Source organism: Heliangelus exortis, chromosome 6, assembly GCF_036169615.1.
Source record: "Heliangelus exortis chromosome 6, bHelExo1.hap1, whole genome shotgun sequence".
In the NCBI taxonomy this organism is placed as follows: Eukaryota; Metazoa; Chordata; class Aves; order Apodiformes; family Trochilidae; genus Heliangelus; species Heliangelus exortis.
The window spans coordinates 21247499-21272115 of NC_092427.1; the positions used below are offsets into that span (position 1 = coordinate 21247499).

At 49.9% G+C, this 24617-nt stretch overlaps 1 protein-coding gene across 1 annotated transcript in view; it reads left to right on the top strand.

Annotated features, from left to right (window-relative positions):
- Nucleotides 1-228: 228 nt before the first annotated feature.
- The window catches only part of SH3BP4 (SH3 domain binding protein 4), a 39182-nt gene continuing 14793 nt past the window's right edge, over nucleotides 229-24617 (top strand). The window contains exons 1-2 of the mRNA XM_071747120.1: nucleotides 229-478; nucleotides 23846-24056. Coding sequence (XP_071603221.1) covers nucleotides 23939-24056 — 118 coding nt within the window. The 5' untranslated portion in view covers nucleotides 229-478; nucleotides 23846-23938. The remainder of the gene's footprint in view (nucleotides 479-23845; nucleotides 24057-24617) is intronic.

The following is a 24617-nucleotide window of genomic DNA, read 5'->3' on the forward strand; positions in this document are numbered from 1 at the left end:
GCGCCCCGTGGCCTTGCAGCTTTCCCAAAAAAAAAGCACAAAAATGCAACAAAACAAACGAACGCAGCCTGAATTGCCCAGAGAGCACAAAAAAAAATAGGGGACTCGAACAAAACCGCCCGGTTTGCACCAGTGAGCTTCTTGCACCAGGACAGCCCCTTGCACACGGACACTGCCCCTCCCGCACACAGCCCAGCACAAGGACGCTCCCCCCCGGGCCCTCCCCTCGCATCCCCCTCCCCGTTCCCTCTCCGTTACCGGATCCCCCCTCCGCCCCCCCCCTTACTTCCCAAATCCCCCGACCCCTTCCCGGCCCCGCCCCGTGACGTCACGCCAGCGCGCGCAGCGCGTGCCCGGCGGAGAGGCGCGAGCCAGCAGCAGCGGAGCCGAACGGTCCCGGTCTCGGTGTCGGTCCCGGTGTCGGTCCCGGTGTCGGTCCCGGTCCCTGTCTTGGACCCGGTGCCGCCAGCAAGAGCAAGTAAGAGCCACGCACGGGGAGGCGGCTCGGGAGGGTCCGGGGGGTTGCAGCGGCGGCTCCTCCTCCGGTAGCGGTTCCCTCAGGGGCTCCCGGTGCCGCCGGGGAAAAGTTTGTGGCGGCGCCGGCGCCGGGCGGGCGGCCGGAGCCCGCGGTTCCCCGCACCCCGCCCCGGGCCAGGCTGGGAGGCGGCGGGGAGGGGGGCTCAGCCGTGGCGGGGGGAGTGCTGGTGGCAGCTGCTGGATCCGGGCGGGGGGGGGGACACGGGGTCTGCGGGGCTCGCATGGGGAGGCAGTGGCCGCAGAGTTTGCGGGGCGGGGGTGCGGGCAGGGGGTGCAAGGCTGTGCGTGTGTGCAGTACGTGTGTGCAAGGCTGCGCGCGTGTGCAGCATTGTGCGTGTTCACGGATGCATGTGCAGCGCTGTGCGTGTGCAAGGCTGCGTGTGTGCAGCGCTGTGCAAGGCTGCGTGTGTGTGTGTGTGCAAGGCTGCGCGTGTGTGCAGGGCCGTGCAAGGCTGCGTGTGTGCAGCGTTGTGCGCGCTCTGTGCGCGCCGTGCCGCGCAAGTGGGTGCGCGCTGTGCAAGCGTGCAGCGCTGGGCAGGGGTGTGCTGTGCGTGTGCGGCATGCAGGGACACACTGCTGTGGCTGTGCACACCCTGTGCTCTCCGTGTGCACCAGTATGTGCCGTGCGTGTGCAAGATGTGTGTCCAGGCTGCCTCCTGTGCATGTGGAGCCCGACCCGGGCACCCTGCCTGTTGTGTCCCCCCCAACCCCGGGTTCCGCCGGCGCTACCGGGAGGGGATGGGGACACCGGGGGAGAGGTCCCAGGCACCCTGCCGGAACAGTGGGGTGGGTACCAGAGTGTTGCGATCGGCAGCGGGACCCCGGGGGTGAGGTGCAGGCATTTCTGACCCATAAATGTGCTGGGATGCCTCGCTGGAGAAGGCCAGGCTGGATTCTAATAAAATCATCGAATTATTATGGTTGGAAAAGACCTATGAGATCACCAAGTCCAACTGTTACCCCAACACAGCTAAGGCCACCATTAAACCGTGTCCTTCAACACCACAACTACACTTTTACATCCCTCCGGGGATGATGGAGGCTCCCCCCACTGCCCTGGGCAGCCTGTGCCAGGGCCTGGACAACTCTTTTGGGGAAGACATTGTTCCTCATATCCAATCTAAACCCCCCCTGGCACAACTTGAGGCTATTTCCTTCTTTTCTTTCTGATCTCATCGCCCACGGGTGAGGCCTTCCCAGGGAGCTCAGGGTTGTTTTTAACAGCCTTCCACCACCTGTACCTGGCATTTATTTTCTGGGAGGCTGTGCACAATCAGGCATCACCGATGTCATGGTGTCACTGACCTCTTTGCCCCTTGCTGGCTGCCTGAGGGGAGTTGTTTTGCAAGCAGGGGATATTATTCAAGGCTTGGTTGCTGCAGCAGCAGCATGTTGGGGGTGCCCCCTCCCTGGAAGTGTTGAAGGTCAAGTTGGAGCAACCTGGTCTAATGGGAGGTGTCACTGCCCATGGCAGAGGGGTTGGTGAGACTTAAGGTCCTTTCCAACCCAAAATCAGGATTTCTGGCAGGATAGTGTTCAGTGGGAGAGGTGGACTTGTGCAGAAGGTGTGTTACAGGTAGGCACAGGTCAGGGGTGAGATGTTGCAGCCTCAGGCTGAGGTGCTTGAGTACCTGCTTGGAAATATTGGGGATAGCTGGCCATAAAGCTTTTCAGGAGCAAACAGTTTGGCTGTGAGAGCAGCTCAGCAGTGCTTAAATTTGGAGCAGTTTCTATACGAAGGGGGATGATGGCCACCTTGACACAGTTCTGTGCCTGTGTCCCAGGTAGAGCTGTGTCGCATTTGGAGCCTATTAGAGACCTGGGGCTGTAAAAGGAGATAGGATGCAAGATCCTGCAAATGCCCATCAAAGTGCAATGCCCATCACTGCCCCCACCTCCCCATGGCCTGGCCTTCCTGCGTGACACCACCTGAGATGGGCAGTAATTAAGTTACAGCTGTTGATGAGCAGAGCAGCAGCATCCTGCAGGTAGAAGCTGGAGGGGAGCATGTGTTGTGTTGACATCTGTGTCTGGAGAGTGACACGTCCCACTCATCCCTGTGAGAAAGACTCAGCCTTTATTTCCTAGTGCCTGACTAGGTGATGAGGTCCTTAGTTTGCTTCAGACAGACAAACAAAAATATACTGAGAATTTTGTCCTCCTGGGATGTGTTGGAGCTCTGAATATTTGTGTCTCGTCCTGGATTTTGATACCCTGAAGCAGCATTGGTATGGGTGTCCTCAGGCAACACCTTCCTTTTTCTCTCTCTCCCCCTTTTTCTCTCTCTCCCCCTTTTTCTCTCTCTCCCCCTTTTTCTCTCTCTCCCCCTTTTTCTCTCTCTCCCCCTTTTTCTCTCTCTCCCCCTTTTTCTCTCTCTCCCCCTTTTTCTCTCTCTCCCCCTTTTTCTCTCTCTCCCCCTTTTTCTCTCTCTCCCCCTTTTTCTCTCTCTCCCCCTTTTTCTCTCTCTCCCCCTTTTTCTCTCTTTCCCCCTTTCTCTCTTTCCTAGCAGACACTTGCAGGGTAGCTGTGCTCTTCTTATGGGAAGCTTTAACCCCAAGCCCCAAGCAGCAAGAGGATGCTAAGGATGCTTGCTAGTTTGCCTTGCCATGGACCTGCAGCCTCCACCGAGCATGTGCCTTTCCTGACTGGGATTATTTTGCTGGCAAAGATGCCAGCTTTCCATATATATTTCCAAAATAACTCAGATGGGGCCACGGGAGTAGCAGTGTTACTTTTAATCAAATAAAGCCTGAGCAGCATGATACAGCATGGAGTGATTGCTCGCCTCTGTGCTTGACATGATAATTATGTTTTCATTTTAATGAGAGGAAAACTATTTGTGAAGCAAAATATTTATTTTAGCCTGGTAGGGTTGTTCAGAAGAGCTTGCCTCTATGTTAAGGAGGTGGTTTAAATGCTGCCTTTTTTTAAAATGAGAAAAAGATTTCAATTTGGCGAGAAGCTTTTTTGGCAAGGGAGCTGGAGGTCAGGATGTGAAGTGAAATTTGCATCCTCCTTGGTCATCTTTTCAAGAGGTCTGAAAGTTGCATTGCCTTCTGGTTTGATGGGTGAATTTCTGATGGCAGCTGAAACAGGAGATGTAAATAATCTCCTCCTGAAGTCTCTCAGCCTTAGTTTTGGCACCTGCCTTTCCTTTCCCAAATTCATTCTGAAAACACCTGAGCTTTGCAGACTGTCCCAGGGGATGCTGAGGAGGTGGGATGGGTTTCCAGCAGGTTGGAACTTTGCTGTCCATGCAAAGGGTGTACTTTGGGTTGGCAGGGCTCAACCCGGGTTGTCCAGCAGCATTGTGGAGGGCTGTCCATGGCAGTAGAAGGGTGTCCACAGAGGTAAGAGGGTTACCCAAGCAAAGGGTTGAGCATTTCTTGCATGTTGGCTGTGGATGGACCTTGCTTAGTGTTCAGGCACCAAGCAGCATGGTGGAGGGGTTACCATGGAGGTGGAAAGGGTGTCTGCGGTGGTGGAGGGGTTCCCCAAGCAGAGGATTGAGCATCTTTTGTGTGTAGGCTGTAGATAGTCCTGGGTGGATTCAGCCAGGCTGCTCCCTAGAATATGTAGAATGAGATTTTGGCTTAAAAAGCACAAAACAAGTCCCCCCCTCCGTGTCATTTCATGCAGAACCTGAGTTCCATCATCAGAGCCCATTCCTGTTCCCTTTTGCTTGCTTGTTGCCATCATGGCACAAACAATCTGTGTGTTAACCCTGGTAAGGGACCAGTGCTCAGGCATAGGGCTGTCACTTTTGGGGGATGCCCAAAGCTCCGTGCCAGCCTTGGCTGGGGCAGGGAATATGCAGAGCTCTTGGAGTTGGCACGGGAAAAACCTGCTTCCCACTGCTGCCAGGGCCTGGAAGCAAAGCCCAGAGGGGCCATGAAACCCTGGGTGTGCTGGTGTGCTGCAGGAGGGTTGCTCCTCACGAAAGTGGTCCCATCTCTCTCCCTGGAGGACCCAAGGAGTTGTTAGGGGATAGGCAGGCAGGCTCACTCCGTGGTTACAAAGCTGCAGGGTTTGTTTCATTCCAAAGTGCAGATTGCAGCCTCAGCTCCCTTTGTGGCCATAAATAATGTTTATTTTTGGAAAATCAAAAAGTAGAAAGCACTTGCTGGACCTGTAGCGTGTGCTGATGGAAGTAGGTCTTCCAGTGGGCAGTGGCATGTCCTGACATGGCCCTTTCCTTACATCGTGGCTTTTTGAATAGGGTGGAGATGCTTGCTCCCAGCAGCTCAGGTAGCAGCATCTGGTTTTCATTGAATGCTCAAGTGATAGCTCAGTAACACCAAAACTATCCCCAGAGCCACGAAAAGAAGGGCAACAGAGCTGGGGAAGGGTCTGGAGCACAAGGAGTAGCTGAAGGAACTGGGGGTGTTTCAGCCTGGAGAAAAGGAGGCTGAGGGGAAACCTTCTCACCCTCTCCAGCTCCCTCAAAGGAGGTTGGAGTAAGGGGGGGGGGGCAGTGTCTTCACCCTAGGAACAAGCAATGCAACAAGAGGAAATGTCCTCAAGTTGTATCCAGGGAGGTATAGATTGAATGTGAGGAACAATTTTTCCCCAGAAGGATTGTCAGGCCCTGGCACAGGCTGCCCAGGGCAGTGGTGGAGTCACCACCCCTGAAGAGATTGAAAGGCCATGTGGATGTGGTGCTGTTGGCCATGATTTGGTGATAGCCTTGATCTGAAAGGTCTTTTCCAACCAGAACAATTCTATGGTTCTATGTTTTTTTGAGGATACCAGTGGCCCCTATCGACTCCCAAGGTCCTCGTTGCATCCTGGGGGCCTGATTTTCTTCCAGTGGTCCTTGTGTTTGTGTGTTTCCACTCCATTGAGGTCCTAAAGGAGTTGTATGGAGAGGAGTGAATATCAATGGCTCACAGCAACAAGAGGGTGAGTGAGCTCATGAAACCCCTTTGCTGCCTGGGTTGCTTTGCAGGCCTGTCTGGCAGCCATGCTCTCTTGTGTGTGTTGATGGTGTTTTGGGGGTAAACTTGTTTTTTGATGGGTCCAAGTTATCTTAGAATCATAGAATCAGCTGGGTTGGGAAGGACCTCTGAGATCATGAAGTCCAGCCCTTGATCCATTTCCACTGTGGTTACCAGACCATGGCACTGAGTGCCACATCCAGTATCTTTTTAAATATCTCCAGGGACAGAGAATCCACCACCTCCCTGGGCAGCCCATTCCAATGCCTGATCACCCTCTCTGGAAAGAATTTTTTCCTAATATCCAGCCTAAACCTCCCCTGGCAGAGCTTAAGTCCATGCCCTCTTGTCTTACTGATATCTGCCTGGGAGAAGAGACGGACCTCCCCCCCGGCTGCAACCTCCTTTCAGGGAGTTGTAGAGAGTGATGAGGTCTCCCCTGAGACTCTGTGCTGAACATAAGACTTCCAACTCTCTTTAATACTGTACTTGGATTCACATTTTTCCTCTGCTAGGAAGGTTGACATTTTGGATGTGTTGCATGGTTTTTGAAGTCACCAGTGTCCTATAAGCATTGTCCACTATCTATTATATTTTTTTGGTAGAAACCTAGCACTGTCAGTGGGATGGCCAGTCTGCTACTCTGCTGTTCCAAACCCTGTGACCAGTCCCCACGCAAAAATATTTTGGTTTTTAATCTACTGACTTCATTTGGATTTGTGCAAGGTTTTATTTTTGGTGCTAAGAGGTTCCCAGCGGGCTGCTGGGGAGCGTTATGCTCTCCTTACTGATAAAAGAAAACAAATTGCTAGTCCTAGGGCTATGTGTTCCTGCATGCTCCTACACAAATAGGTGTTGCTGCTCCACCAGGTGAGGTGTTGCTTCAGACCCATCAGCAGGAAGGTGGTGTGCATTGCATCCCATCTCTTTTCCATCTGCAGGACAGTGGATATTCCAAGTCTCAAACCTGTATATATTAAAATCCAAAGGTGGCAGAGTAATTTCTTTTTTTTTTTTTTTTTTTTTTTTTTTTTTTAAATACTCTCCTGTGTCTCTTCATCATCTGGGGGCTTTTGTTCAAATTTGTAGAAAGGTTGTAGTGAGGGGAGTGTCCATCTCTTCTCCCAAGGACCAAGCAATAGAACAAGAGGAAATGGCCTCAGGTTATGCCAGGAGAGGTTTAGATTGGTTATGAGGAACAATTTCTTCCCTAAAAGGGTTGTCAGGCCTTACACCAGCCTGCCCAGGGCAGTAGTGGAGTCACCATCCCTGAAAGGATTTAAAACCCGTGTAGATGCAGTACTGAGGGACATGGTTTAGTGTTGGCCTTGGCAATGCTGGGTTAACAGTTGGGCTTGATGAGCTTTTCCTGGTTGGGGTTTTCAACCTACCAGACATTTTCTGGAGATATAATGCAACAGAGAGCAGGCAGGCTAGAAGGTTCCTTGAAAGTATTGAAGACAACTTCCTAACACAGGTGGTGAGTGCACCAACCAGGCAAGATGCCCTTCTAGACCTGCTCTTTGTGAACAGAGAAAGGCTGGTAGGAGATGTGAAGGTTAGAGGCCATCTCGGGCACAGTGACCATTAATTGATAAGAGTTCTACATTCTTGGAGATTACAGGATAGTAGGTAGCAAAACTACTACCTGTGCTTCTGAAGGGCAAACTTTACCCTCTTCAGCAGCCTGATGGCCAGAATCCTTTGGGAATTTGTTCTGAAGGATAAAGGAGTCAGGAAGGATGGATGCTCTTTAAGAAGGAAGTCTTGAAGGTGCAGGAACAGGGCACCCCCAAGAGCTGTAAGGGGGGGTCACTGGCACAGAAGACCAGCCTGGCTGAACAAGGAAATTTGACTCTCAAGGAAAAAAAAAAAGAATTTACAACCACTGGAGGAAGGGGCAGGACACTCATGAAAACTACAAAAATGCTGTGAGGCCATGCAGGGAGGGAATTAGGAAGTCCAAAGCCCAGCTAGAAATCAGTCTGGCCTGCATGGTTAAGGATAACAATAAAAGCTTTAAAAAATATATTAAGAATAAAACAAAGACCAGGGTGACCCCCCCTATCACCTGATAAATGTAGGAGGGAACACAGTAACAAAAGATGAGGAACTTCATCTGGTGGGTGTTGTCCCTGCCCATGGGATCCCTTCCAAGCCAAACCACTCTGGGATTCTGGAAGTCACCAGCACCGTGTTGTGGGGGAACATGAGCCAAGTTGGGCCGAGCTAGAGGGGTTTGAGTTGGGAGTTAGTCCCTGGCTGAGTTTGGTTGGAGCTGTTGGCTCCTGCTCTCAGGTACAGATGTGGCTTCAGCAAGTGCTGGGATTGGTTGCAGCATCCTTCAGTTTGCTGGGAGAAGGCACTGGAGTTGTCCACCTAGAAGACACTTCCACCAGGTAAAGGGTGTGAAGGAAGGGAGCAAAAAGAGGAACATGTACAGGAACTTGAATAATGAATGTGGTCGTTGCACAAGAAGTTGAGACCATAATCTCCAGGATCTCGTGTGCATCCAGGAGTAAAAATAATCCATCTGAGCTCGGGTTGTGTTTTTTGTAGGAGATGTTAAAGCTTTAACTCCTGTGTTTTTTTCTGATGCTGTGCCATCATCTTCATTCATGTCTGTTCCTGGAGCAGCAGGAGGGGATACAGGGTCCCTGGGCAGAAGGGCTACAACAGCTATAATTAAACAAAGAGAAACTTCTTTTTTTTTTTTTTTTTTTTTTTAAACTGATCCAACTTCCGGAAAATGGTAACTAGTTGAAGGGAGGGGGAAACAAAACAAGCCTTCGCCTGGCCAGAAAAAGCCTCCTCACCTCTGTGGCATTTCCTTGCTTTCTTTTTCCCCCTCGCTAGCCTCCCTCCCAGCCCCTCGCATTGAAATCCTGCCATGAGATTAGCTCTGCTGGGGTGGGGTTGCTCTCAGCCAGCATGAGAAGCCTTTCCCACCCAGCAGCGTCCACACAAACCCTTGGAAATTGCATAGTCCCTCCCATCCATGTTTTTTTGACCCCCCCTTTGCTAAAAAAAACCAAACCAAAACATCATTAGCTTTTTTTTTTTTTTCTTTTTTCTGTGCTGTGTGGTGGAGATTCAGCTCTCGAAGTCCCTAAGGAAGAGCAGGGAATGATTCCCACTGATCTTGTTGGGGAGCAGAAGAGCAGCAGCCACAAAGCAAGCTTTTCTTTTGGCCTTGGCTAGCGTTTTGCTTCGTTACCTCTGGGAGAGTGCTGGGAACAAAGTATTTACTGTCCCTGGGAGATGGCGATTACCCTGTCAACAAAACAGCTCACCCATGCTGCTGGCTCTGGCCTTGACATCATCTGCAGAATGATGAGCAGTGTTTGCTTTCTGGAGTTTATCTCCTCCCTTTGTGCCAGGAAAGATGCTCTGGGATTGGGACATCAGGATGGTCTCCCTCCATCCCTCCATCCCTCCATCCCTCCATCCCTCCATCCCTCCATCCCTCCATCCCTCCATCCCTCCATCCCTCCATCCCTCCAGCCCTCCAGCCCTCCAGCCCTCCAGCCCTCCAGCCCTCCAGCCCTCCACTGCAGCCTTGCCTGGGACTTCTCCAGGTGGAGTTTGTCCTGCTCAGCCTGAAGGTGAAAAGTAAATAAAGGTTTGGTGGGGGGTGGGTGTTGTTTTGAGGGTTTTTTTTGTTTTTTGATTTAAGCTGCTCACAGTCAACAAAGGCTGCTGAGAAACAGCCATCAGTAAGTGCTTCCAAGTAATTTTTCGTGTCTCTTGCTGCTCCTGAGGTATGAGCTGGAGCAGCACAGCCTGGAAGTTAATCACTGCCGAAAAACGCTTTAATTAACTCAATTAGCCAGACGGCCCGTCTGGACTCCTGGTGAGATCCGTGAAACAAGGTCACAAGCTCCATCCCGGTGACAAGGGACATACACCAACTTATTCCAGTCCTTGGGGCTGTGCTGTAGTCTCCAGAGCATCTCTGTTCCTGGACTTAAAGGGAGTGCAAGATGATTTTCCAGGAGGTGTGTAAAAATGTCACGTTGACATTGAGCACAGGTCCCAAATGCTTTTGGATGAGTAGGGCTTTCTTATTTTTTGTTCCTCTGCCTGATTTTTTAGCACCTTGCCCTGCAGCAGGACTGGCTGGAGCAGCTGGTGCCTCTCCAGCTCCTGCTCTGCCTATTAATAGCTGTTAAAATGTTCACCAAAGCTGGGATGCAGGACATGACCGAGCATGGAAATGGGGAGAAAAAAAATAAAAAGCTTTAGACCAGAGGAATGCAGAGCCCTGCAGTGAGTATTTGGGGAGGGCGAATGCTTATACCCTTCCCTGTGGTTGCCCTGCAGCAGGGGTGACCTTTCTGTCACAGCTTTATCCTTGTTTCAGACCTTCACCTTGCAAGAATCCCAGGGGAAAGCTGCTTGCCATCCTGCTGCCACTTTTCCTGTTACCTGGTCAGGATGGGAAACCCAGGACATGCGGGCAGAGGTTTGGGTACTACTGGATAACTGGTGGGGGGAAACTGAGGCACAGAGCATCGCCATTGAGTTGACTCATGCAGCAGGACGATCTCAGGGTCCAACCCTGGTCTCTGCAGTCATGGGCCTCCAAAACTATGCTTTAAAATTACTTCAAATATGCAATTAAGGCAGTAAAAATAAGAAATCACTGGATCCAGATTGCCCTACGGTCAGGAGAGTTAAAAGGGATAAAATATTTTCATTTTCACCTAGTGTTATGGGGATGGTGACTGGAAAGTGGGAATGCTGGCTCTCCATCATATTCCCCAGATTGGAGGGGGAAGGGGAAGCATTTGGTTTTAGGAAAGGGCAGGTGGTTCCTGGCAGTGCTTTTGTCCTCCCTCTTGCCTTCAAGCATAAAACCCTTCTCCCACACACAAAAAATGTGAGTAATGTTAGAGAAATTTGGGATGAGGCCCAGTGGACGATCGGATATCCGCTAAGCACGTCTCTGACTGCTTGAACTAAAAGCTGCCAAATTAATAATGTGGCAGATAAAGAGCAGACACTGAAGGATTATATTTTATGTTGGTGCTCTGCTTTATCTCCCTTAAAACTTCACTCTGCAAAATGTGGAAATGGCTTTTTTTATCAGTTTGGTCTATTTGTTTTCTGCTGAAGTACTATCATGTTGTTAGTTGTCTTGTTGAAAAAGAAGCTGACGGTTAAGCACTAAATTTAAAAAAAATGCAGGCTATCTTGTGAACACGTGATGTATTCTGGTTAAGAGTGTTTACACAGACTCTGAGAGCTATAAATGTTGTTTACTGGGATAGTGCATGGGAAAAAAAAGCTGAATTAGTGTAAAAGTGGAGAGTTGGGAAGCTAAAATGTTGGTAATATGGGATGTGGTAGCTGTCTCTCGGTTTATTTTACTACAGTAGACAGTGCCAAAAAGTTTCCATTTTTGTCCTGTTGATCCAGTGCTTAAGTCATTCTTCTAAATATAAATTTTTACAAGTGCATCGGCTGTGTCTGGGATTTCCCATCTTTTATGTGGCACTTCAAGCAAGTTTTAATTAAAAGGAAAAAAAAAAAAAAAAGGTCCATCTGCATTGGTTTGATATTCAGGTTCTCTTTTCCCATCAAAAGCATGTCTCACTGTGGCCTGACCCTGACTCTTGCAGGCTGCATGTCCCTCAGCTCCTGGAAAGCTCTTGCTGCCTTCTCTGCTTCTCCTTGCCCAAAGATCTGCTGCACTTCTGGATGCAAGTGGCACTGAGACATGGAAGGGCTTGATCCTAAAGGGGAGAAAGTCTGAGGTGTTGCTGTGAAAGATGCTGAGAAAAGGAGGTGGTGTCTAGGCAAGGTGGTAAAAATGTCCAGGGATGGTGTCCTGGCATGTTGGTAATACCTGGAATTGTCTCCTCTAGCCAGCAGCCTGCTGCTTGTAAATTCCAACACCTGCTTTAGATATAGAGCCAAAATTAAAATACACACCTTGCCGTGCTTATCGAAGCAGCCTTGAAGCAGAGTTAGTGGTGGGATTGAAGTTTCCTTCCACAGAAATTAATAGACACAGCAGGTTCTTTGCTGCTCATGGCCAACATTCAGCTGGCCCAAGGCGTCTGTCCCTGAATACGGTGGGAAATGACATTTTTAACTTGGTTTTAATTCTTACTTTCTAAAACAAGGAATTCTTCTAGAGACACTGGGCAAGCTTTGGGCTTCTCTGTATCCTCCTTATCTTTTTTGCTCTAATAAGAGGACTTCTGTGTTGGCCTTAGGCAACCCCACACCGTGGCTGATGGGGCTTCACCCCTAATTCAAGCTGCAAGAATCTGAAATTTGTTTGTGTGGTCTCAGACACACAGAGATCTCACACAGGTCTCAGAGATCTCAGTGGGATTGCCAATGGGAAATATTCCCTCTGTAGTGGCCTAGAGCTGCCCAGTTCATTAGGGGATGCTTTTAATGAAGAGGTGTCACTGTGGATTGGTGCTCATGTTCGAGGGTGTTCTGTGCTTGCAAGAAGTGCAACAAAGTTTTACAAACCAGCTCTGCTCAACCCCAAAAGCTGTGCTTTGAGCAGGGAAGAATCTACCATTACTTTCAGATGGCTTTCAGACTGGATCTGGGACTCAGCCATGAGAGGTGTTTTGAGTGAAGGTGTGATTTTGCCAGATTTACAGAAAAGGCCATTTCTGTGCCCAAGCCTCTTGCTAAAGAAATGAGTCTTTCCCCAAAATGGCTCATCTTGAGGAAGGTTCTGTCCAAGCAGACAGGTACAGCATGTCTTTGACATAGCACACGGGACAGGCAGAGGTTTTGTTTTGTTCTGCATCAGTTTTGAGAGCATCCAGCTAAGGGCCTCCTGTATTTTCAACTAAACAGTTCAAAGTGCCTGACTCTGTTTGCAGATAAACCCTTCCCATCAACACTCAGGCCTTAAAATGATGAAATCGGTTTCTTATCAACCCTCTGACCCATGGTGATGGGATGGAGCAGCTTTTAACCTGGTGAGGCCAAAACCCAATAAACTCTGAAGCACAGAGAGATGATGTGGGTGGTGTTATTTTGCATTTCTCCCTTCCTGGTGCTGTTGATGGTGTGGAAAATGCTTGGAGGCACAGCTTGGATTGCATCTGGCATCTCTCACCCCCAGGTCGCCTTCCTTGCACTTAATTTGCAGGTTGCACGAAGCCTCCCTGCAGTTTGACAGGCTTTAATTTCAGGGGTAACTAATTAAACCAGCAGGCGTGGTGTTTGCTCTGGTGTTGTATAAACACTGTCCTGTTTTGGTGTAGCTCAAACACCCTCCTGGCTGGCAGAGGTGGGTGCCTGCACCTGGAAAGTTAATTCCCACCTGTGGACAAACTCTAATCTAAATGAATGCAAGGATTTTGCTGTTGGAAACTGCCTAGAATTGACCACGTGGTCTTTTGGACTGATGTTCTGAATCTGGTGTTAAAAGTGTGCTCGGAATTGATGCAGGGACATGTTCTGGGAGGGGGCTGCAACTTGCTGGATTTGCAGGAGAGATCAAATTGTAAGATCAGGGCTTTATTTCAGCAAATAGTTGTCTAGCCTGGAGAAAAGGAGGCTGAGGGGAGACCTTCCTGCTCTCTACAGCTCCCTGAAAGGAGGCTGGAGCGAGGAGGGGTTGGTCTCCCATGTAACAAGCAATACAGAAGGCAATGATCTGAAGTTGTGCCAGGGGAAGTTTACATTGGCTATTAGGAACAATTTACTCCCCAAAAGGTTGTCAGGCCCCTGACCAGTCTGCCTATGGCAGTGGTGGAGTCACCATCCCTGGAGGGATTTAAAAGCTGTATAGATGTGATGCTGAGGCTCGTGGTTTAGTGGAGACCTTGGCAGTGCTGGGTTAACAGGGGAACTTGATGATCTGAAAGGTCTCTTCCAACCAAAATGATTCCATTATTGTAAGTCTTAATCCTCACTCTGGACTGAAGCACTTGTCTGTCCTCACCTCTGCTTTTGGCTCTGTGCCTTCTGAATGGTATCATCACCTTGGGTTTTGCTCTCCAGGTATCATACTGCTTCCAGTGACCCTGCCCTCTTTCCAACAAGGATTCGTGGACCAGGGATTGGGTTCAAATGTAGAGAATGCTGTGGAGCAAGCAACCCACAGTCTGGTTTAGGCCCAGTGTTTTTTTCCTATTAGAGCTGTTTAAACCCAGGTATCTTGGTGTCCACAGGCATGCTTAGGACACGAGCTGGGTACAGCCCCCCTCTTTTAGTCCTAAAATGAATGTCTTGACTGAGGACAGGAGTAAATCCAGCTGGTCTGTGTGCTGTGGCCATATCCTAGCTACCTGCTTATAAAGTCATTTTTTTGGGTGGCACGAGTGGCTGCTGCATGCCTACCCTACCTGTGGCATTTGCATCACCTTTTCAAATGATGAGCAGGACCAAGCAGGATCAATTTTTTTCAGCCTTTTGACATTTTTTTGCACAAGGAAGTCATCTATGAGGGGAAGATGCATTTTGGTGGAGTACTTGGGCAGGGAGAAATGCATGGAGTTGGCTGTGTTGGTGTACAGACAAATTGGAGTTAGCTCATCCCTGGTGGGCTATGTCATTTCTGGAGCTTTTTGTTGTCTTCTGTCTGTGTTGCTGGATCAGTTGTGGTGCCAGCCTCCCCTTCCAGCAGTGCAAGTGACTTTTCCAGTGCCTGCCTTTCTCTGGTCACACTGGTGGGACTGGTTTCCCAACATTGCAGCTGGGGACCAAGGAGGGCACATGGCACCAGCAATTCAGCTGAGAACAGCTACTTTTTTCCATCAGACAAAGCTGAATTTAATGAAGGGTGATGGAGACAGGACTCAGAAGTGTTGGTGCTGTTGGAGCTCTGTCATCATCTCTATCTGGGGAAAACACAGTTTTTCAGGGACTCTGTTGCTTAAGCTTTTCACAGCTCTTGAAGTCTAAATTAGTGTCCAGATTACCTTAAGTGAGAAGACACCTCCTATGTCTGTATTCCTCCTGTACTCCTGAGAGTATTGTGATAGTGAATTGCTCCTAGATTTTCTCAGTGAAAGCCTTTTACTGTGCTTCAAATTCTTCTGGTTAATTTGGTGTCCTGAGATGGGGAGGAGGGATTTCCCCCCCCCCAATTTCATTGGCTCTTAAAGGGGTGGTTCTTGCAGCACCCATGGAGACAGCAAACCATTTCCCATCCTTTTTAGTTTTCTGTGGTTGCCCTTAGCCTGTTCTTTGTGGATGTTGCCCCAAAATCTCACGGGGGGGGGGGGGGGGGGGAGGGGGGGGGGGGCATGAAAAAGCATCTCTTCCACCACAGTATCACAAGGGAGCAATGTGTGTGATTTATTCTGGTGATGGCCCTAGGTGGGGCCACAGCGTGGTTTTAATACCCTTCTTCTGTCATCTGAGAGCATGCCACAAGCAGGCAGAGAGGGGGCTGGCAGCAGCTGAAGAGCTTTGCTCAGCACCCCTGCTCCAGATCAGCTCATGTGCCAGGGTGCCCCAATGAGTCTGCAGTTCTTCAAAAAGAAAAGGAGAGATTTTCCTCCTCTTCCATGACAGAGGATGCTGACTATGAGCCATGAGCAGAACGTCTTGTCAGACAAGACTCTTTCTTCTTCAAAAGTGTCTCCCTCTGAGCAGCAGCCTGGTGTGATGGTGGCTCTGAAAAATCTGTTTTTTGTTTCTCCTCTGCCACCAATTGCCCCTGTGAGCTTACACTGTTGCTTGATCTTCCCCTTGTTTGAAAGGCACTTGGTCCTTGCTTTTGGTGCTAAGTGTTCTGCAAGAGCAGTCTTGCTTTGTCTGAGCTCTTGGATTGCTGAAGGACTTTGGAGGGGCTATAAGGGCTCAGAGAAAGATGCTCTCCTGGGCTCATTTTCTCTCCAAATGTTTTCAACTTGAGTTTGCAGCTTTTACATTTAACCCCTGGGAGCTGTGATTGTGGCCTGGGAGTGCTGAATGTGATTCTGGGTTTTCATGCTTTTGTTGGTCCTCTTGGGAACTTTGCTGGAACAAACCCTTTGTCCTTGCAGAGGACTATCCATCCACAGCTCCCTGTTAAAAAAAAGCAAAACAAAACCAAAACCACCTTTGGGATTGCCCCAGCTGAATTAGGAAGTGTTTTTTTTCTTGGAAGAATATTGGGGGCACAGTAGGGAGAGAGTGGATTGGGACTGAACTCTGCTGCTTCTTTTTTGAGGGCTGGTGGACATCAGATGGAGCTGGTGAGAGCCTCTTCCTGGGGTGGTGGGGTTTCCACCACATGGGCAGCAGACCCATGGAATTCCTTGCTGAAGGGCATCATGGAGGCAAAAAGTGTATGTGAGTTTCAGAGACGAGTAAACAAGTTCTCTTTTGGAAAAGAGATCCAGCTGAGGTTGGAAAAGGGGCAGAGCATCTCTGGTTGTGGTCTTTCCTCTCTGGTCTCCTGGTCTCTTTCTTGAGGTGTTTGCCTTCAGTCACATTCCTTCACCATGGGATGTTTGGGCAGATGCTTCCTTTTTTATTTATTTATTATGAGTTTTGTAGAACAGAGAAGTCTGTTCTCTGGGTGTGAGCTCAGTGCCAGGGATTTGGCAGCTGCAGCAGTGCCATCAGCAGCATTCAGGTCATACCTGACCCAGCCTTGCTGGCCTCTGCAGTGTTTTCTCCTGACTTGGTGACTGATTTGCATGGGACATGGTGACCAAAATCAGTGGGTGCTGGGCTGGCACCTGTACGTGGCAGCAGCAGGAGATCTGGTGGGAAAAGCACACTCCCTGTGAGCCTGGTCTGTGTTTGAGTCACTTGAAAGTCAGCACTGGAGACTTATCCAATGGGAGTCATGCTCCAAAGTTGTTGCTGTAAGAGGAAACTTTCCTATTCTTGCTGCTTCACTTGCCAAGGGTGACATCCTCGTCAGGGAGACTGCAGTGGGCACCAGGTGCCAGCAGACACCTAGGACACTCGTTCAGTCATCACTAATTTTTCTCTCTCCTACCTCTGCCCTATAGAATCCCACAGTGGTTTGGGTCAGAAGGGACATTTGAAGTTGATCAGGTCCAACACACCTGCAGCAAGCAGGACACATTCCAGCAGGCCAGCTTGTTCTAAGCTCCATCCAACCTTGAACACTTCCAGGGATGGGGCAGCCACAGCTTCTCTGGACAGCCTGAGCCAGTGTCTCACCACCCTTACAGCAAAGCATAATTTACTAATATCTCATCTAAATATCTTCCAGCTTGAAACTGTTTCCCCTTGTCCTGTCACTCTATACCCTTTTCAGAAGTCCCTTCTCAGCTTTCCTGTAGCCCCTTCAGATACTGGAATGTGCTCTAAGGTCTCCTCAGAGCCTTCTCTTCTCCAGACAGAGCAACCCCTCTCTCAGCTTGTCTCCCATAACAGAGGTGCTCCAGCCCTCGGATCATCTTCATGGCCTCCTCTGGACTCAAGCCAACAGCTCCGTGTCCTTCTTGTGCTGGGGACCCTGGAACTGGACCCAGCACTCTCAGCAGAACAGAGGCAGAGAATCCCCTCCTATCAAAGCTGCCATGTCTGCCTTGCCCTCAGCTGGCAGCAACAGAGCCTGGCTTAAGCTCATAGTCAGGATTTTTTTATTAGTCATTGCTTGGGCTGGAGGGAACAGGACAGTGTCATGTGAGGCTGTCCTCCAGCCAGCTCTGCTGCCCTTGTGATGCTTGAACGTGGATGCTGGGTGTGATCATCCCTACCGCTTGCCATGCACGGGGGGATCAGGTCCAGAGCAAACCCCCTGGGAGACAAAGGCAATGTGGAAGGGTCCTAACATTTCTACAAGTCTCTTCTTGTTTTCTAGAAGAGGGACTAAAGTGACTTGTTTCCTGTTCTGGCACACTGACAGCTCTGAGGCTTGTTCTGGGGAGTACATGAGTTTATGACAATGTCTTCTTTCTCCTACAAAGAGCTTGTGTTTCATGTTGTCTTAAGGGGTGGCTTACTTTTGACTGGGCTTTGGTTTTAATTTTGATTTTTGAAGATGAAAGCATTGGCTTTGCAAACATAAGGGGTAAAGTTGGAGGAGATAAGAGAAAGTTGGCAAGGTCAGATGTCACCAGAGCATGCAGCACTGCTAGCACTGAATGTGCAAAATGCTCGGTCTGGCTCCTGGAGGGAAAAAAAGCAACCAACCAAGCATCCAAAAACATCAGCCACCCTTCCCCACCCATCTTGCCCAGCAGGGCTCACACTGCCTTACTGAAGAGGTCAGAATACTGAAGATGCTTTGTCTCCAGAACGTCTCCTATCCTCCCTCCTAACCAAACCCCGTCATTCTCTGCTGGCATGCAACTACCCCAAGGTATTTGGAGACTCTTGGAGGTGTCCCATGGCCAGAGGACATCTCCCTGTGTTGCAGGGCATCTCCAGGTAGTGATGGATATGCTGTGTGACCATTCATGCAAATGAGGAGTCAGCCAGGAACTCATCTGTCTAGGACTGACTTCAGAGATGAGTAGCAAGAGACCACCAGCAGTTTCAAAAGTGCTGTCCCAGTCTTGCAGGAGGCTGCAGAAGGCCTGGTTTGGTCTCTGCTGAGGTTACTGGTTTAGAAGATACCGTGTTTTTCATATGCTGTGGAAGATCTCTTAACACAGGTGTGGAAAAAACATGCACATTTCTAGATGTCATTTTCTGCTGGGTAGAAGTGTGCTGAGTTATTTAAGCCCAATGGCCATGGTTGTGTTGTAATGTAGTCATTAGGAAGCTCTTGAAGGTAAAGAATCTGTAGGGCAAAACCAAGATCTTAAAGTAGACCCTTTGCTAAAATTTGGCATTTTTAGCCAAAGAAAAAGAGACAAAAAATGGCCTCCTTGCGTAGCCATTGTACACTGCAATGACAGAATGTATTTGGTATTGGTGGTCCCAGGCAGATCTGCTCACAGTCCCTGAGCAGACAGTCATCAGGGCTTGGGCAGCCCCTGGGATTCCAGGAGGAATCTCTTCTGTGACTGGTTCCATGGTCTTGAGTTACTTGAATTTTTGTGACTGATGAAAGCAACATTTTCGGTAAATTCACTGTGTTAGGTGAATGTGCTCTGTGGGCAGCATGGTGGCTTTGGGAAATTGATTTCTAGGCACAAAGAGTTAAATTTGATTGTTTTTGTACAAAATTGACAGTCAAAAGAAGCCTCCAAAGCCACTCATGTTTGTAGAGCTGTGGAGCTTGACTTTGGAGATGGAAAAGGCAAATTGAAAGCTATTAGAACCAAGTGCTTGGTATTGGTCTTGGCTTTGGTGTGGAGAGGACAGTGAGATGGAGGTGGACTTTTCACAAGGGCATGTAGAGATAAGGCGGAACAGCTTCAAGCTGAAAGAGGGGAGATTTAGATAAGATCTTAGGAAGAAATTCTTTGCTGTGAGGGTGGTGAGACACTGGGCCAGGTTGCCCAGAGAAGCTGTGGCTGCCCCATCCCTGGAAGTGTTGAATGCCAGGTTGGATGGGGCTCAGAGCAACAGGGTCTAGCTGGAGATGTCCCTGCCCATGGCAGGGGGTTGCATGATCTTTAAGGTCATCTTCCAACCCAAATCATTCTGTGACTCCAGAATTAGAAGTTTGCTCTTCTCTTCCCTCCTTTCAGTTTGTGGCTAAGAGAAGGTGGAAGATTTCCCTTCAACTCGTACCATGGGCTTAGGCCTTGACAGACTTTTTAAGCATTACCTGGGGAGAGCAGGTGTGCAGGAGTTATGTTTATTGCAAGGTTGACCCATCTTTTGTCATGGTGGCTCCTGCTCCTGGTGCTTCCTATGGGCACGTGTGTGCCATAGTGGGATGGACCCTGCAGATCCAAGGTGAGCAAGGCTGGGTGCATCTGTCCTCCCCTCCTGCCTCTGCTGGTGGGGGTACCAAGTACTGCCCTTCCTTTCCTGGCCCCATCTCCAGCCCCAGTGGTGCTTGGTACTGCCCAGCCCCACCAGTGCTTCCCCCTCCCTGAGTCTTATCAGTGCAAATTCTTGGCATTCAGGGATTTTCCATCACCCAGATGCTCCTCTCCTGCTTACACTGGGTGGCAGCCGGTGCTTGTTGGAGAAGACCTCCCCTTGGCCAGCAGTAGGTCCTGCTTCCCACCTTTGCATTCCAGGTGTTCCTGTGTTTATATTTCATGTCTTGGCACGATGGATGGAACTGGGAGGACAGGGCTTTGCTGCCATTCCCCCCCCCTGTACCACAGGGAGGTCTCGGGAGGTGCTCCCCAGGATCTATAGGGCCGGAAAGGGAAAGTCTGTGGTCGAGTTATCGTGCTAAGCCACCCTGGTTGGCAGAAGTTATTTTTAACCTTTTCAGTTCTGCTGCCTGCTAGGAAGTGATGTGGTTAGAAGTCAGCTGAGCACCATGCATTCAAACACTGCAGGAAAAAGACATTTTGGGGGGGTTTACTAGGTTTCAAAAGTTTTGGGTTTTTTTAAAGGTGCTCTACTGTCATCAGCCATAGACTCTTCCCAAGCTTGCTGCTGCTCTGTGTCTGGTGGAGAGGAGATCCAGGGGTCAGCAGGACTCCGATTCCGGACCCTGGGTATCCTCACTCTTCTTGGCTTGCTCTTGAAAGTTCTTCCACCTCGGGAGAAGTGGCCTGGAGCACCTCTAGGGCTGTCCACATGTCACAGAATCACAGACTGATTTGGGTTGGAAGGGACCTTAAAGATCATCTAGTACCAACCCTCTGGCCATGGGCTGGGACACCAGGTCTCATCCCTCCCCAAAAACTGTGTTCATAGCCCCAGTTAAATCCATGCTCTGCAAATCCCTGATGAAGACAGCTCTACTGTTCCCCTGGTGGGTGACTCACAGGCTGAGCATCTCGTGGTGTCCTCCAGGCCAGCAGAAGCTTTGCAGATGAGAAGGGGAGGAAATGGAACTTCTGTGTCACACCACATCACGTCAGCATAAGGCAGCAAGGGGCATGAATCTGGAGACTTGGTCCATTCTGCATTGTGCTGCTCTGAGAGCAGCTCTGCAAAAGTGCCTGGGAAAGCTGGTGAGGGTTGGCAGGGTGCTGGCCAGCAGCCATGGGAATGTGCTCTTTGGGGCTTCCCTAAAGCTTTGTCCAACCCTTAGCGAAGCCAATGTCGGATTTTGGTAAAGATGGTGAGATGGCTGCTATGGTGTGGTGTAACCACCACAGAGCCCCAGCCCAGGCAGCTCTTGGGTTCCTTGAGATGGGGGTGCAGGCAGCAGGTCCTCCTGGCTTGGATTTCCCTTCCGGCACAGCCTTTCCCTTGTAGGAGGAAAAAAAAATTGGTTTGAAAAGTGGGTGCCTTGGAGCTGGTTGCATGAAGAGATGCCATTACCTTCCTTGCTCTCGTGGGGCAAGCAATGGTTGCTCTGCAATTTCCTCCCCCCACTCCCCCCCCATTTCATTTCAGATGCTGTTTATGGCTTTGGGTAAACAGATGGGGCTGAGATTTTTTCCTAGTCTATATTTAACCCTAGACATTATTTAAAGTGCTTTCAGAGGAGTTAGCAGACCATTGTCTCAGCCATGGCTGCAGGAGTGATTTCTAAACAAATCTTGCCCTTTCCACCCATTTCCCTCCCACCCTGCTCCCAGCCGTATCCTCTCATTCTCACATAGCCCAGCTTGGAAGGCTCATCTTTGCTGCTTATATGTCCTACCTCTGCATTCAGAAACATCTCAGGTGTGTCCCCAGGGGCTGTCAGCTCTCAAACAGGACTTGCATCCCAAGTCCAGCTGTGTGTCTGGGGGGGCGGGATATGCTCCCCCAGCCTCTCATCTCTGTAAGAGCATTGCTCCATCCAGGATGGACTGAGATGGAACCAAGGTGCTGTTTTTGGGAGATAAAACATACTCGTTTTGATGTATGTTTGTGGTGCTTTTTGAGACTGTAGGGTGTGTGTAAGGGGGATTTTTTCACGCAGTCACATCTTCTCAGGCCTTTAGTATAAATCTTTCCATATAGTTCCATAAACAGGAACAGGGGGGAGCCTCCATGGCAATGCCAGGCACCGTGAAATGTGTGCTGTGGCAGTGAGAGTTTTCAGCTGTAGTGATTGGCATAAAAATTGACTTGGTACTGGACTACCAGGCAAGTCTTTAAAAATGTAATTGTGGTTTGGTCCACAGGGTAAAAAACCACCTCCCTGGTCTCTTTCTTGATTTTTGCAGCACTCACCTTGGGCTGGCAGAGGGTTTCTGGTTTTTAACAGGATTGCGTTCAAACCATTTGGCATTTTCAACCCTCTGGCCATGGGCTCTAAATTGAAGAGACTTGGACTTGACAGATGGACCACTCAGTCCATAAGGAACTGGCTGAATGGTCACACTCAGAGAGGTGCAGTCAACAGCTCGATGTCCAAGTGGTGACCTCAGTGGTGACCAAGTGGTGTTCCTCAGGAGATGGGGGTTGGAACCAGCACTGTTTAACATCTGTGTTGGTGACATGAACCAACTGCACCCTCAGCAAGTTTCCCAACAAGGTGTTCCCTTGAATTGTTGAAGGCCTTGTTGGATGAGGCTTGGAGCAACCTCTTCTGGTGGAAGATGTCCCTGCCCATGGCAGAGGGTTGGAACTTAGATGATCTCTAAGGTCCCTTCCAACCCTAACCATTTTAGGATTCTGTGCTAAAACTGGTGAAAACTTTGCCACTTGAGCTGTTTCTGCAATGACAATGCTGCATACCTTGTAGTGGATTTGTGCCTATGTAGCTGTGGAGGCTTTGAACCTTCCACCTAAGGAAGGGAAAAAAAACCAACCTCCAAGAGCCTGCCTGGTTTCTGCAGGGTCTCTTTCAGGGGAAGCTGTTTATGGTCTTAATGTACACACAGTACTTGGCATTAGTGGGAAACAGCACCCTGCCTACCACAGGGTGAGCTGGATGGGTGGTGGACCCTGCTAGTTCACAAGATCACCTTTCCTCCCTTTCCACCAGCTGCTCTTTCCTTTTTCTTGCTGCTGATGCAGCATCAATTCCCTTGTGTCACCTGGCCCAGCTCTAATAAGCACGGTCTTGACTCAAAGCCTGGGTTTTTTTCCTGGATTTAACTGGCTGCCAAGCCCTCTCCCCTTGGAATGCTCCCAGCAGGACCCAAAGCAAAGCTTTCCTCAAAGGGAAGAATCTTTGCACACCAGTTCTGCCTTCCCTTTTCTGGCTGGAGCCTGGTGCATCCCTTCCAGCCAGCCACATTCCTGGCATACCGGCCCAGGGGATGGCTTGGGAAGCATTTCAAGCAGGCTGGAGTATCTCCTGCTCAGGCTCTCTCTTGCAGATTTCCTCTTGCTACATTCCAGAGATGGGAATTGCACAGAGCTATTTTTAAGATTTGTCAGCTCTTTGCAGCCAGACTGGAGTTTTCTGGCAGGTTGGAAGAGACCAGAATGTTAGGATGCTGGATGACAGGATTTACCAGGATGATGCCAGGTACCTTGGATTGCCTACATGCTTCCTGGTGCAAACCTGGAGGAGCGAATGCTCAACCTCTGTGCTCTGGCAGCTGTGCCTTCACCTGGCAGAGGGCACCAGGCTTGCCTGCTCTTGGCCTTTCTGGCCACACTCCAAACTCCAGAGGACACGGGTGACATCAGACAAGGTCTTACCAGCGCTTGCATCAGCCACAGTGTTGGCAGCTGAAGGGTCGGTGTGTTCTGTGGGCAGGGGGTTAATTATCTTTCCGGGTTAATGGATTTGTTTTCCTCTCTGCTCTATCATTCCATGCAGCTGCTATTCCACAGGGTTTCTAGAAATCTTTTTGAAAGCCTTTTGGGGGTGGGGAACAAAACAAAACAAAAACCAAACACCTTTGTTTGCTTTTTTTGTTTTTTTAACTTGAGTGAAGCAGGGCAGCCAGTGCAAGGAGGGATGTTTCTTTACCTGGTCCCTTCCTGCCTGGCTGGGCAAAGGGTAGGATGCAGGGAGCAAGTGATAACAGCCAGTCCCTGTCCCAGCAGATGCTGGTGCTGTGGTGGGAGAGAGTGATGACCCAGCTGAAGATGCAAAAATCCCAATCCCCTGGGCTCTCCATGCTCACTAAGAACTGCCTGGGGCTCCCACAGCACCTGAATACTTGGTGGTTTTATAAATATTTATTAGAGCAAAATGCAAATGCTCTGAAGGCTCTTATGAAATGGGGAGAAGGACCAATTTATGAGCCTGTGAGCAACATATTCCCAAATAACTCTTAAAGTACCACTCGGTACACAGTTGTGGGCAGCAGAAGGATTGTGCAAGAGTCCTTCTTATTCAGAGCCCTTGGTGTGGTTTGTAAGCTGTGCTGTGCTTGCTGGGAGCACCCAGTCTATCTTCCATGATGCTTCAAGGAGAACACGAGGATCTTTTCCTCTACTCCCACCACAGGGTGGGCATCACGCATGCCTGCGGAGGGTGTCGTAGGTCTGCCGGTGGCGTGATGGGACCCGGAGCCTTTGCTAACGTACTGGGGTTTGTTTTTCTCCCCCAGGCAGGTGACCCTGGGGTCCCCGTAGCTGGTTTTGCTGGCGGAGAGGTGATGTTGGCCTAGCAGTGCCCGGGAGCGGGGGTCAGCGGGACGGCGATGGCAGCGCAGAGGATCCGTGCGGCCAACTCGGGCGGCCTTCCCCGGTGCAAGTCGGAGGGGACCCTCATCGACCTGGGCGAGGGCTTTGCTGACACCAACCTCTGCGATGTCAAAGGTGCAGGGGGACCCCCAGGGGATGGGTGGGGACGATGCTTTCTCCTCAATTACAGAATCGTACATCAGTTTGGGTTGGAAGGGACCTTTGGAGGCCAATGACTCAAACCCCTGCAGTGAGGAGAGACCTCTTCAACCAGGTGAAGTTTCTCTGAGCCCCACCCAGCGTGGCCTTGAACACTTCCAGGGATGGGGCAGCCACAGCTTCTCTGGGCAGCCTGGGCCAGTGTCTCATCACCCTCACAGCAAGGAATTTCCTCCTAAAATCTCATCTAAATCCCACCTCTTTTAGCTTGAAACTGTTCCCCATCCTCCTGTCCCTCCATGCCCTAGTATAAAGTCCCTCCCCAGCTTTCCTGTAGCACCTTCAGGTATTGGAAGATGCCCTAAGGTCTCTCTAGAGCCTTTTCTTTTTCAGGGTGGTACAACCCCAGCTCTCTCCGCCTGTCTCCATAGCAGAGGTGCTGTAGCCCTCTGGACTGTAGGGTGCATCCTCTTGCCCATGGGTCTGCATTAATAATTAGCAGCCAGCAGCTGATGAGGAATTGCAGCAGGTGCTGAC